The sequence below is a fragment of the Pectinophora gossypiella genome, chromosome 25, assembly GCF_024362695.1.
Source record: "Pectinophora gossypiella chromosome 25, ilPecGoss1.1, whole genome shotgun sequence".
Lineage (NCBI taxonomy): Eukaryota > Metazoa > Arthropoda > Insecta > Lepidoptera > Gelechiidae > Pectinophora > Pectinophora gossypiella.
Window position 1 is genome coordinate 10,063,294 of NC_065428.1, and position 15,189 is coordinate 10,078,482.

A 15,189-nucleotide genomic window follows, 5' to 3' on the forward strand; every position below is an offset into this window, starting at 1 on the left:
GGGGTAAGCAGAGACTATAGAATTCCATTTGCTTCGATCCTGACACACTTCTCTTGCTTCCTCTACATTCATCGATCGATCTTCTCTGAACCGGCGTTCGTGTATGAAGCGATTCATGAATGTGGAGGAAGCAAGAGAAGTGTGTCAGGATCGAAGCAAATGGAATTCCATAGTCTCTGCTTACCCCGGTGGGAAATAGGCGTGAGTTTACGTATGTATGTATGTATACTTTAGTCCATAATTTCCAAACATCTTTGAAAAACACCCTGTATAGCAAACGTGTTATTGAAAGGAAGTCGGTATGAAAGAGGGATTCAGTCATTAATTTACTTTGCGAAAGAAAATTAATATGATAGGAAACATCCCTGTGGTGTGATTAATATTTTATGCTTTATAAATACACTCACGCCCTTGGACCTTAATGGAGTGAGCAGAGCCACAAGCAATCGGGCAACAACCTGCACTTTCGAAGTCCTATGATGGATATGATGAACAGGTGATTATGATAATTAAAGCACATAATAACGGGTTCTTACCGCGTTTAAATGGGGATATATATAGGTGATTATGGGTGATCAAGCCGTCTCGCCATCATAATTATCATACCATCACACCTGTACCCCCGAAGGAGTAGGATGATGTGTACAGTATACACATACATCATACATACATAAACAGCCTATATACGTCCCACTGTTGGGCAAAGGCCTCCCCTCAATCAACCGGAGGGGGTGTGGAGCATACTCCACCACGCTGCTCCACTGCGGGTTGGTGGAGGTGTTTTTACGGCTAATAGCTGGGACCAACGGCTTAACGCGCCCTCCGAAGCACGGAACCATCTTACTTTTTCGGACAATCAGGTGATTCAAGCCTGAAAAGTCCTTACCAAACAAAGGACATTCTCACAAAGTGATTTCGAATCAAATCAAATCAAATCAAATATACTTTATTGCACAGAACTAGAATTTCAACAATCAGACATAACACATGAATACAGTACAATTTGGGCGGCCTTATTGCTCTAGAGCAATTTCTTCCAGGCAACCAACAAAAGGAAACAAACATTTACAACTTGGATGCGGGATGGTGCAACAAAAAATAAATAAATAAATACCTAAAAGTAAAACTAAAGTTAATATAATAAATACTCTATACTATACGTACATATATTAATAAATACTCAATTTAATATAATCCATATATACTAAAAATATACCTAACCATAATCTAAAGAAAACTATAATAATAAATAATAGACTATACACACACATACAGGTATTGAAATAAATAAAATACATCATACATAATAGTAATATCCTAAGAATATCCACATAAGGATTCAAAATGAGCTCGCAACTGGTTTTTGAACAATATGGATTTCGACAATGTCCCCAACGGGAACCGAACCCGGACATCCAGATCGTGAGCCTAACGCTCTAACCACTAGACCACGGAGGCTGTTCAGTATACACACCCACTATTATTTATTTATGCACATCAACCATCCATCGATGGGAGCCATCGGTAAGGCAATGCAGGAAGAAAGTCGCAGGGACTGTAACCTGGAACCTGGCAGAGACCTAAACCAGTGGTTGTCGTCATTGTCGAATTTGTTTTCGAATTCGATTACCACGTGCTCAGCGGTGAAGGAAAACATCGTGAAGGAAACCCACATTCCCGAGAAATACATTTTCGGAGGTATGTGACCTAACGTGTATTGGGCTGGTTTTTGCTTCGTGGAAGGTCAGACAGGCAGTCCCTTCTGTATAAAACCGGACCTGTCAAATCGTCGATTTAGGTAAGTGGACCCTGTGAAAAACGGGATAATACTAGGGGGATGATGATGATGATATTACATACATACATACCTACATAAACTCACGCCCGTAATCCCTAATGGGGTGGGCAGAGCCACAAGTAATCAAAGACAACTTGCAGCCACTGTTGATACGATGTCGTAAGCTGGATATGATAAACCTTATGGTGATAAGGGATCAGCCTATTGCCCATAACATAAGTCTAGTAGTATGAGTGTATGAGAGTGTGTGTGTGTGTGTGTGTGTGTGTGTGTGTGTGTGTGTGTGTGTGTGTGTGTATAAATACCCGCTACTACTCGTCGCTGCTATGTTTAAGTCCCTTGTATAGGGGAGCCTATTGCCATTAAATGGGTACAAATCCTGCCAACCGAAATGATTTGATAATTAAAATAATATAATTGAAAGTATCATTTCACAGGTACAGTTATTGAAACTATTCGAATCTAATTAGTTTAGAATTGATTGAAATTTCATTACTTATTCACTTGATTGACGCGTTATTTGATTTAATCGTATCAAATTGAACGCTTTTCACTGAACTAAATTGAATTGGAACACCTAGGTGATCATAATAACATAAACCCATATTCACAAGGTTAATAAACGCACCTAATTAACTGTACAGGTTACTGATTATTTAGAAGTGAATGCATGGATTTAACTGTCTGGGAGCGGATATTAGGCAGCCAAATTACTAAATTTAATATTTTATGTTATTTTAAAAAGAACGTCAAGGTTTTTCTGGCAGCTTCTTCTCCTCGGCTATACAATACAGGTTGTGGGAAGCTGTAGTAGTTTTAGGCGGATGAGACGTTCGTTATATAAAAAATGACGATTCAAAGTACAACTATGTTGCCTACTGAATAAAGCCATTTTTGAATTTGAATTTTATAATGTATTTCTGATCACTTGTAGTGACTTAGACAAGATTCCGAATACTTATGTTCAATTAGATGTTATGATAAATTAAAAAAGCAAAAAGTAATTTATAAAAAAATCCCCTCGATTTCTCTAGTCTTCCATCATCAGACCCTGACTTCCTTGACATGGGACCACCTTGGGTATATCTCCTTTCGAACAAAAAAAGAATTATCAAAATCGGTTCATATACGACGAAGTTATGCCCGAACAAACATCATCACAAACATCAATTATATATATATATATATATATATATATATGAGAACCTCCTCCTTTTGTGAAGTCGGAGAAAATATACCGACTTCAAGAAAGTAAGGAACAATATTTTGTTGGATTGTATCCAAAGCTAGAATCTAAAGTCTGAAGTGAAATACGGTCAAATCGATAACCTTATTCGTTTTTAAAGTCGATTAAAAATATACATACATACATACATAAACTCACGCCTATTTCCCACCGGGGTAAGCAGAGACTATAGAATTCCATTTGCTTCGATCCTGACACACTTCTTTTGCTTCCTCCACATTCATCAATCGCTTCATACACAAAAAAAAAACATCCATAAGTGTTTTATCAAAAATATATATTTTGTTTTTCCCGGGAGATTGAGGGTAAAAATATTACATCGAATGTGTCCAGTTGCTTATGAAGTGACGCCGATAATGTTCATAACAAAATGAAGAACTGTTGTTAGAGGAATTGTGATATGCTTACAGCCTCACTATAAGTACCACCATCACCAAGAGTTCTCAACGCATAACTTCTATTGAACAATTACCATCTCCTGAGCATCATTCCATTTTCCACAGGGTCCGCTTACCTAACCTGAAGATTTGACAGGTCCGGTTTTTTACAGAAGCGACTGCCTGTCTGACCTTCCAACCCGCGAAGGGAAAACCAGTCCAACCAACCAGGGTTTCCTCACGATGTTTTCCTTCACCGCTGAGCACATGATAAACAAATTCGTCAATCATTGGTTCAGGCCTGTGCTGGATTCGAACCAGCGACCTCAAAGTGAGGCTACCGCATCTCAACTAATTAATTTCCATTAAACGATCAATCCCAAAATAAAGACGTCATATTCCCACAAAACTTCTAAACAAAACGCATTCATGAAATCCATCACTAGACTTCAAACATACTTCAAAGCTTTGAGTGGTCGACACTAGGCCAGTTACCCTGGGCATATAACAACGTCTATAGTGTCCAACATTGGCACATTTACCCTCGAGGTGCTATCGACCCTCGATATTGCAAGGTGGTAAAATTCCCGACCCCCCATTACTTTTAGTGATGTGACCAAGTCGATAGATTTATTCATAAGGTATTACAAACATATTTCATGAGATTCAAGAACTGAATTGCATGTAGGTAAGTAGTTAAAATCCACATCGCATCGAAAGTGGCAGTGTCTTCTATTTATTTGTAACCCTGACCATCCCATTAGGATTTACCAATATTACAATTTGTCATTTGCGCATATAAAAGTAACTGCGCAATGCAAACAAATGTCAAACAGCAATATTGCTTTTGTAGGTGAATTGATTTGATATGGCCTTTTTAACCCAACACAGGCAACACAAGTAGGTATACTTAAAATATAATACAAATTGAAAACAGGAAAACGGGAATAAAAATATTAACGATTAAATTAAATTTAATTAAATTAATTAATATTTATTTCAGGCTCAGACCCATAGAATTACAATTAAAATGATAAATAAAATAAAAGATACAGTAAAATTATACAAATAAAACAAAATAAAATTGTTAAAACTGAAATACCTACTCAACTGTAAATTTTAAATTACAAGGTCAAAATCAGCTTCAAAATCTTAAGTTGTCATTCTGAGTGCGATGCAACATCGTCCAGTGCCTTATAAATACGTTATCTATATCATATAACTGCTACATAATCTGTTCCTAAAGCAAGCACAGCGAGATCTGAGAATAGCGAAGAAGTCATATGTATACTCCTGCGTCAGCAAACATCTCTTTAGCGCTGCAATATTTTGGCAACCCCATCAAAATGCGGAAGGCGTCGTTATATTGTACACGCAGTACATTAAAAAAGCTTTTAAATTTTACGTACATTTATAATTAGTACGTAACAGATTCTTTAAAAAACTCTTGCAGCGTATAGGATTATATTTCGATTTAGTATTTTTTAACGATATTTATATCATACGTAAAAGACGGACAGTCTATAATTATACCTAGTATAATAGTTCGTTTTTATATTATATAAAAAAACGCCAGGCAAAAGATCGTTTTTTCTTTCAGGCATAGGTAAAACCAAAAATAATGGTTCAAAAATTCTCGCGAGTCCGCTCGCACTTGACCCGTTTTTATTTATCGCCAGATAATTTATCTTAAATGAGAATAGAAGATAAATATACATAAATAACAATAAAAGCCTGTATCGATAAACCCACAGTAATATACTTCCCACCACTAAAATATACTATCTTGCCACTTATTAGCTATACTGAAGCAATTTATTGGGTGGGCTCTGAAAATTGCTCGCAAGTGTACGCCTGAACTGAGTTAAGTGATGGCTTAATGTGGCCTTATATGTAAAATATAGAGGATAGAGGCATTTATTTTGCCCGGCAGTGTACAGTGTTATAGTTGGATGAATTAATTGTTTTCGGGATAGCAATTGGGTGTAGGTGAAAGGAAGGGTAAATAAGGATATTATTTATGTAGGATTCAGGATTGGTTGGATATTATGTTTATGAGGATATTTGTTTTAAATAAAAGCGGCCAAGCGCGAGTCGGACTCGCCCACGAAGGGTTCCGTAGCAGCGAGTAATATAATTAAAGGTACATTGACGTGACAGTGCCGTATCACCGTCTATTAAAGTAACAACAAACATACACACATATTACAAAAATTACTTTGTGGTCCCTAGTTTGGTTAGGATATTACTGGCTGATCACCAGATGTTCCGAGAGTAAGATGATCCGTGCTTCGAAAGGCACGTTAAGCCGTTGGCCCCGGTTACTACTTACTGATGTAAGTAAGTAGTCGTTACATGAGCCATGTCAGGGGCCTTTGGCGGCTCAACAGTAACCCTGATACCAGGGTTGATGAGGTTGGTACTCCACCTCACAACCCACACGATAGAAGAAGAAGACAACAAAAATATCAGGATTTTTCACGGGTATCACCCGCCTAAGTCCGCACCCGCCTAGTTACGCCACTGATTGTAATCCAGAACTTATTATTATACATCGGAGTTTGGGATCAAACACCAAAGTTTAAGGTTCAAGGTGAAAGTCAAATATTAGTCAAACCGGTTCTCCTTTACAGGCACTTATGTAAGCTCACACCCTTAATAACGGGATAGATAAATTACAAGTAGGAAACTGGCTAAAGATAAATTAATTTATTTTAAAATAAAATAAAATATATTTTATTTTTCTCCAGTATTTTACAATATCGAAATTGTGGACCTCCCAGTAAGCAATTTAATATGCTCGTATTGGGAGTGACCACGCTGCTTCCGAGGGTTACAATATATAAATACTTAACTTAAAAATAAAATAAAGTGAAAAGAAGAACAAAAAGTGAAATGTAAACAAAAATTTGCATGCATTAAAATTTTTGTTAAAAAAAATAAAAAAAATGTAATTATATTAATTTAAAAATCCATAAAATACCCACACAATATAAATAAAAATACAAATATACTTTATTATTTAATATATTTAATTTACATGGCAAGTCAAAAATTGTAATTGAAAGATAAAAAAAACCGTCAAAAAATATATATGTATAATTATTTATTATAAAATGTATTTAATTTACGTCATGCCCGAGAAGACAATCAAAATTTTTTTGTCCAAAAGATAAAATTAAATATTCCATACTCAATCAACGAGAGAGAATTTTCATGATGCCTATAGCCCAGGATTGAGTCTATTTTAGGCATCAGCTGAAATTATAATTTTGTAACTTGCTCCTTATTTATTTTATAACTTCTAAATTGTTGTAAAATGGCTTTTTGTGGAAAAATTTAACAGCCTCCGTAGTCTAGTGGTTAGAGCGTTAGGCTCACGATCTGGAGGTCCGGGTTCGATTCCCGATAGGGAAGCCCAGACTTGAGTCTATTTTAGGCATCAGCTGAAATTATAATTTTGTAACTTGCTCCTTACTTATTTTATAACTTCAAAATTGTTGTAAAATGCCTATTTGTGGAAATATTTAACAGCCTCGGTGGTCTAGTGGTTAGAGCGTTAGGCTCACGATCTGGAAGGTCCGGGTTCGATTCCCGATAGGGATAGGCATTGTCAAAATCACTTTGTGAGACTGTTCTTTGTTTGTTAAGGACTTTTCAGGCTTGAATCACCTGATTGTCCGAAAAAGTAAGATGATTCCGTGCTTCGGAGGGCGCGTCAAGCCGTTGGACCCGGCTATTAGCCGTAAAAACACGTCCACCAACCCGCATTGGAGCAGCGTGGTGGAGTATGCTCCATATCACATAAGACAGTAGTTAAACAAAAACTTTACAAAAAAGGTTATTATAAAGTTAATGATTATTTAGAAGATATGATGCATGGGATTAATTTTTCTTTTTTTTTATTTTTTTTTATTATTTCTTTTTATTATTTATTTTTTTTATTATTCTATATTAACTGTGTGAGAACTGATTTTAGGCAGCTAAATTACTAAATTGTATACCAATATTTTATGTTTACTTTTATTTTTTTTTTAAAGAACGTCTAGGGCCCTGTGCCGAGGTTTTTCTTGTAGCTTCTTTTCCCCGGCTATACAGGTTGTGAGAAGCTGCAGTAGTTTTAGGCGGATGAGACGTTCGTTATGTAAAATTGACGATTCAAAGTGTAACTATGTTACCTATTGAATAAAGATATTTTTGAATTTTGAATTAATTAATATTATATTTTTTACGAAATGGCAACACAGGGCGGGAAGACGTAAGTTGGGCTAACCTTGAAATGTCAGCTGTCACTTTAACATACCAGCGGGCTAAGCACCGTAAGCACGCGACTCTTTCTCGCCGCGACAGAGATCATCTGCCTCTTTCTGTGCGGTACTGTGAGAAAGTGACGGGTGACGTATGTCGAGGCGAGAAAGAGTCGCGCGCTTACGGTGATAAGTCGGCTGGTTTTCTTATACCACGGAAAGAATGAGATTTTTATAATTAAAACACATAATAACGGGTTCTTACCGCGTTTAAATGGGGATATGAGACTCCCGATATTTCGACACTGTTGCAAGTGCCATGATCACGGGATGACTGATGAGATTGGAGTGGAGTAGGTAGATCCATAATTTTTTTTCTACGGGCAGACATATCTGTCTACCCTCTTTCTTTGCCGCTTGTTTATGTTTTTGATATCGGAATGTTCGGAACCATCTGAACTCGCACCAAACTCACTACGGCAAACCGCACTCACTGTGTCCTCACATTTTTCACCACATTAGGCCGTTTCAAGCTTTTTACAACACCTATTACTGGATTCCACATGGTCGATAATTTGAACCCGTCTTCCGATATCAAAAACATAAACAAGCGGCAAAGAAAGAGGGTAGACAGATATGTCTGCCCGTAGGAAAAAAAAAGAAAAAAAAAATATGGATCTACCTACTCCACTCCAATCTCATCAGTCATCCCGTGATCATGGCACTTGCAACAGTGTCGAAATATCGGGAGTCTCATATCCCCATTTAAACGCGGTAAGAACCCGTTATTATGTGTTTTAATTATGATAATAACCGCGTAAACTTAAAACAATGTATAATGAGATTTTTGTTTCGAGTGTCCGGGGTGTGTGTTTGTTGTTTTTTCTTACCCAGTTTTGCAATAATAAAATACAGGTAAAAAAAGTTATTAACGACATAAAATACAAAAGCGAAAGAGTAAGTGATAAGAAGAGAAATAAATAAAATTTCGTTCACACAAAGAGTAAATTCTCGAGTTTGAATGGAATTAGGTTCGGGCGATTTGCTCTTTAATCTGGTTATTTATCTGAGTTATTTTTTAAACTCAAACAGGTTAAGGGGATGATGCATGGCTTGCGATAGTCGTTTGTTTTGTTCGGCGGTTGAATGGTGGTGTGTTTTTGAGTCTGGGAGTGGTCGTGGAGCGTTCTCTTTTCAAATTCAAAGATTTATATACTTATCTACTTGAAATTGCACACATTTTTTTTTTCTTCTTCTGGCTTCCGCGGCTAGCGATGTGCCAATGACAAATCTTGAGTGATCTTAGTCTTCAATAATAATTATCGTGGTATCATTATGGCATTTCATATTGTTACTGTGCAGTCGTTAAAACGAGGAAACTTTTCAATAATAAAATATACCGGATAGGGAACGGAATTTGGAAAAGGTGAGGATCAGGAGAAGAATAATAATAAAATAATAATAAAAAGAGGAAGTTAAATTTTAATATCATTAGTATTAATAAACATACTTAATAAACGATAGACTGAAGGATTATTTGAAGATAAAAGGATCTGGATAGAAGTAGGAAAAGGAATGTGTAAGTCCCTGAAAAAGTTGAGCATTATCGTATTTAGGACAATTCAGGAAGATGTGATCCACATCCTCCACCTCACCACACGCCAAGCACTGTCCACCACATTTTTTTTAAATTAAGTGGTAGAGTTGAAAAAGGAACGCATAGACGTACATAACTTTCCATATTCGTTTTTCAATAACGCGGTAGCGATAATAAGTCGTTGTATTTTCCAAACAGTTCAGAAGAAAGACCACATTGAAGCGATTCATCCAAGAAAGCAATATTGCTATTTGAAATTTGTTGGCATTGCGCACTTACTTTTATATCCTCTTAAGACCGAGATTTCCAGACACAATAGTTAAACAATGGGGTTTGGATTTATAAAGAACATTCGGTCTTAGGAGGTTAAGGGCAAATGTCAAATTGCAATATTGCTTTCTTAGATGAATTGTTTCGATGTGGCCTTCTGAAACCCCCAATCGAAGTTGAGTAAACATATGACTTAATAGTGTTATCATCTTAACCCATCACTGGTTCTGACAGTACACACTGTCTAAATTTATATTAAGTTACAACTGTCATTTTCCTACCCACCGAAAAGGAAACAGACGGGTAATCGACAGGCATATAATTTATGGAACACAAGTCAATTTTAGGCTGAAAAAAGAAACTTTTCCAAAGTATATTGGCTAATAACCCAACAGATTTATTAAGTTGACCGACACGTCAAACGGATTGCATATGAGCGAAATTCCTATTTTATTTTAAAATTAACAGTTGTCAATCATCCGTCCCTTTCCTTTTCGGCGGTTAAAAAAATGAGTATAACTTAAAATAAAATTAGGATGTATCTGCAGGAATCGGGGTTATTTTCATTATAGTTTTATGCACCTACTTAATTCATTTTTAAATTTGGTATATTTCGGACATGAAAATACCAACAAAGTAGGTGAAGTAAACATACCTGCTTTAAAGTTTCTTGAAGTCTATCAAAAGTCTATCCCTTAACCGAGGACATTTCTCGAGTCCACTTTTTCCCTTTTAATTTGGTGGGGAATAAATTTTCATTAAACTCAGCTGTGATAGCAGAAAATTAATGAGAGTAATTACCCCCTCGGCTATCTAGGGAGGATGGGCAGCATTAGCGCGAAGAAAATGTTTTAAGACTTCACATTGATATATACCAATAAGAGACAGATAGAGATAAATTAGGGCAAGTCGGGGATAGATGGTCCCGGCTGCGTTAGCAGTCGTTAATAACCACCAATCCGCACTGGGCCCGCGTGGTGGTTTAAGGCCCGATCTCCCTATCCATCCATAGGGAAGGCCCGTGCCCCAGCAGTGGGGACGTTAATGGGCTGGTGATGGGGATAGTATGGCCAATCGAAAAATAATAGAAATTTTGACCAGATAATAAGATAAGATAATCGTTTATTAGTGCTCATTATTCGACACACCATTCCTGACGACCCGATTACTCTAGCCATAGAGGCGGCCAATTAGCTCGCTAAACCAAACACTTCAGAACGTGATCGACGATTTCCCTCATTCAGCGCTTATCGCTAACAATTCGCGTTATTAATTCTTTCAAATATTTTTCCTGTCAGACGACGCCCTCACAAGAGGTTTTTTCTAGATTTGTATTTGTCGTGAGGACCTTAAAAAACGGACCTACTAAGATAATGACTTGTAAATTACGCGAAGGGCTAATTACTAATAGTTTTTATAGTATAAGGGAATTTTTGAACTTTTAATATTTGCATGCTAATAATAATTAGCAGGATAGAGATTCTGGGACACTGACTTTCCCTCATTCAGCGCTTATCGCTATCGACCCACTAGGGTCGAATAATTCTTTCAAATATTTTTCCTCTCAGACGAGGCCCTGAGCCGAGGGTCGCGCCCAACTGGGCACCCTCAGGCCTGTTGTGTTAAACGTTGTATCTGGTGAGAGCCTTCAGCGCTCCCTATTTGTCCGGCCAAGTAGTTAATGCCATCTGCGGCAAATCTACAATAAATCACGTCAAAAAAAAGGTCTGAATCATCTCTTATATCATTTTGTGAGTCTGTACCTACCTATCCTAAGCGAATAAATGATTTCTGATTTCTTAATTTTCCTCGCACCTCCCGGTGTTACGAGTCAATTCCCTCCATCGTTTTGTGAGGACTCAAAAAATACAATGCCGTTTCAAATTTACATACCATTACAATAATTTGGGGTCGAAAAAAGCGCCTCTTGAGTTAATTCTGAGTTATGGAGGTCTTAAATCAAATGGCGCGTTGCGAGTGAAGATTAAACTATTATAACTTTTATTTATGAGCTCATAGAGTTCAGAAATTTCGGGCAAGTCGGCCGAGGATAGAGGTAATTCTGGTTAATGAATGGTGAATAAATTGTGGATAAATTCTCGAGATAGTGGGCTTAGTTGTAGAGGGCATTTTAGGTCTTTTGCCGTGGTCTATTGGAAGTTTGAAGAGTCCACTGTAAACGTATTGCCTCAGAGCAGTGGTTCAAAACTGGTGGTTCCCGGAGCCATGGTGGGCTTTGAAACCCCCGAAAGTAATCACTAATGATTATCAAGATTATTAGTATGACAATCAGAGCCGCAAAAACTGCAGTAACTTTTAATGTTATTGTTGTTAATAATTCTTAATTGTAAGTTTTTGCATGTTGGTGTTTGTAAAGATTTTTTTTATTTCTAATTTAAGTACATAATAAAGGGTTCTTACCGCGTTTAAATGGGGATATGAGACTCCCGATATTTCAAGACTTGCAACCGTGTCGAAATATCGGGAGTCTCATATCCCCATTTAACCGCGGTAAGAACTCGTTGTTTATTTCTGTCATACATTGTTTATCTGGGTTTCTTGTAGGAATGTTTTTTTTTCCATCGCCGCATTGGGGGCGCATGTAATGGTGATGTAATTAAAACACATAATAACGGGTTCTTACCGCGTTTAAATGGGGATATGAGACTCCCGATATTTCGACACTGTTGCAAGTGCCATGATCACGGGATGACTCTGATCCCGTGATCATGGCACTTCGGAAATGACTATGAAATATCGGGAGTCTCATATCCCCATTTAAACGCGGTAAGAACCCGTTATTATGTGTTTTAATTATGATAATAACCGCGTAAACTTAAAACAATGTATAATGGTGATGTGTTGGTAAATGATAAAAAGGCTCGGTATTAAATGTGTTTCTCTAGTTATTAAATAACTTGTAATGCACACCATTAATTTAAAAGTTGTGTTGCTGTTGCAGTTACTGTCGTTTCTTCTTCTCATAACACCTTGCGAAATGGCGTAGATTCAAAAATGTTAAATTGACCTTCAACAAGTTTATCTATGATAATAACGTTCGAAAATGATTCTGATTTAAGACCTGTGAAGATGGTACAAGACTTACCTTTCACGTTGAGGTTGACTCTCTTCCTGATGGCCGAGTCCAGCGCGGCTGATGACACCTCGCAGACGAGCTCGCCAGCCAGCTCGGCTCGCGTTACAGTCAAAGGTAACGTATGCAGCACTGTCTGCTTGTCCGGGGTTGTAGTTTGCGCTGGAACAAGAGAGTAATTGAGGTTATTAACACTGATCATCACATCATCAATAAATCATCATCACAAATCTCCATAAAGATCGCAGTCACTGTCGTCCACATCAGACTTTATTATTTTAAGATTAGAGTTAAGCAATTGCTATGTACGGTCACGAGTACTAATATGTATACACTTTAAAACCATGTCACATTAACTTTTTTGACAAATTAAACCGTAAGTCTCATTAAATGTCAAATATGATAGTGCGACAGGGTTCTAAAGTGGGTACATGATATTGCTCATGACTGTACACCAACCATACCATATATACAACCATTTTTGGTAGCGAGGGTGTGCTGCCGCCAAAGGATGTTTTCGTGGTATCGAACTGAGCATAGTACCCCGCTAGTCACGAGTTGGAAATGTGACTAGAGATCGACGATCCAACGATGCTTGAAGACTGCATTATTGAATGTGGCGCCATCTGTTGCATGTGTGCGGAACTAGCTGGCCAACTAGTTGTGTCCGTCACACATTTATAAAACAAATACCACACAAACAACAACAGTACAAATAGGCGGCCTAAACCACTGAATTCGACTTTATGACATTGTATTCATGTTTGGATCATGGTTTCCAGGATTTGTGGATATTGGCGGGATATTGGTTTTCGCGGACCGTTTGCCGCAATTCGACGTCTGAGCGCCCATTTTGCGAGATACCTAAAACGGCTAGATCACTCCAGCGAGACTTGTGCCCAGTTTATGGTTTGGCGGCGAGGATGTCCTGCCACCAAAGGATGTTTTCGGAGAATCGCACAGAGCATAGTACCCCGCTAGCCACAAATTCATAGTGTAACTAGGGATCGACGATCCACTTGAGTCATGGATGGTTGGCATTGGATGTTGTATATACTTATGCGTCTCGCTGTGTAAACTTCAATATCGCGTTTCAGGACTGCATTATTGAATGGTGGCGCCATCTGTTGCATGTGGGCGGAACTAGCTGGCCAACTAGTTGGGTGCGCCGCAATAGTAATAGGTCGGTATTCATCATAACATTGATGGCCACAAACAATTTATCCAGTGGTATTTATATCCGCAGAAAAAAAATAACTTTCCAATCTAGACCTAACGACCCGACGTCTTATTTCAAGGAAAGAAAGTACATAACTCTAACGTCCCTACAGTCTCAAATTACAGAATGAAAGGTGGGGGGAGGGGGTGTCTCAGAACAAGGATATACACGTAAACGACACTAGATGTTCCATCAACCAATCAATAATTCTTCGCACACAAACTGATAAAATAAACACAATAGAAGATTTCATTTCTAAACAGCAATGTTCGATGTTCTATTTGCTTATAGCCCAGTTCGGAAGACGCATGACTTACCTAAATTACAGTGTTACGGGTTCAAATCGCGTTAAATAAAATCTACGTTAATTCACGTCAAAAAATAAAGCCATGAAAAATTATTGAAAGAGGAAAAAATCCTCTAAAGTCATAATAATACTTTTCTTTTTCGAAAAATGTACGAAATTAGTTTAATTTAGTTATAATAAATCTACATGTCCGGCCAAGTAGTTACTTTAAAACACATAATACCGGGTTCTTACCGCGTTAATCAGGGATATGAGACTCCCGGTATTTCAACACTGTTGCAAGTGCCATGATCACGGGACGACAGAAACCGGACCCGATATTATGTGTTTTAATTATGATAATTACTTCATAATCTTATGTATAGGAAAGTTATTAATTTCGGAAGTCCTTATCACAATATAACATCGCACTACAGCCACACGCTAACACGCTTCATTTAAAATTGCATGCTACGATATCCTGTCATTGGTGAATAAATTTGTACATGTAATATATAAGCAAACACCTATTGTAAATACTGGATATCTGATCGGATATAAATAAATAAAACCTCAAACAATAGATAAATCACGTGTAAAAAACTATGCAAGGTCTATGCCACTTCAATGTAAGCCACATCTGTGTACATCTCGCCATCAATCTCCCGCGCTGTGGCCGCGGATATTACCTCCTGTGTTTTACAATTACTTGCTACACCACTATCCTTCGTATCCTGTGGTAGGAGTACCTTAGAACGAGAGAAGGAACGGAGAAATGTTTGTTTAAAGAAGGATGGAAGATAAGGTAGGAATAAAAACTTCATGCATGCTCGCCGGTTTAAAACCTTTCTTTAAAACATCCTGGATCTAATCGCGGTATGTTAAGGTTGTAAATTACGGAGAAAAGCCTGATGTTACATATTACAAAACTTAGTTTAGGCATCAGCCATACACAAAAAAATAGCTTGTAGCTATTAGATAAGTAAGTTTAGTTTCTTGGTAATTTATTTTTTGTTTCGGAAATATTTTTTAATTATTGTTAAAAAATAACAGAA

At 37.4% G+C, this 15,189-nt stretch overlaps 1 protein-coding gene and 1 long non-coding RNA gene across 16 annotated transcripts in view; one reads left to right on the plus strand and one right to left on the minus strand.

The window, feature by feature from the left end:
* Positions 1-15,189, minus strand: part of LOC126378017 (hemicentin-1) — a 663,470-nt gene that overhangs the window by 104,635 nt on the left and 543,646 nt on the right. For all 15 annotated transcript variants that reach the window (XM_050026068.1, XM_050026063.1, XM_050026060.1 and 12 more), the window contains one exon: positions 12,642-12,791. In XM_050026068.1, coding sequence (XP_049882025.1) covers positions 12,642-12,791 — 150 coding nt within the window. The remainder of the gene's footprint in view (positions 1-12,641; positions 12,792-15,189) is intronic.
* LOC126378244 (uncharacterized) overlaps positions 1-15,189 on the plus strand; it is a 101,290-nt gene that overhangs the window by 43,924 nt on the left and 42,177 nt on the right. The window lies entirely within an intron of this gene.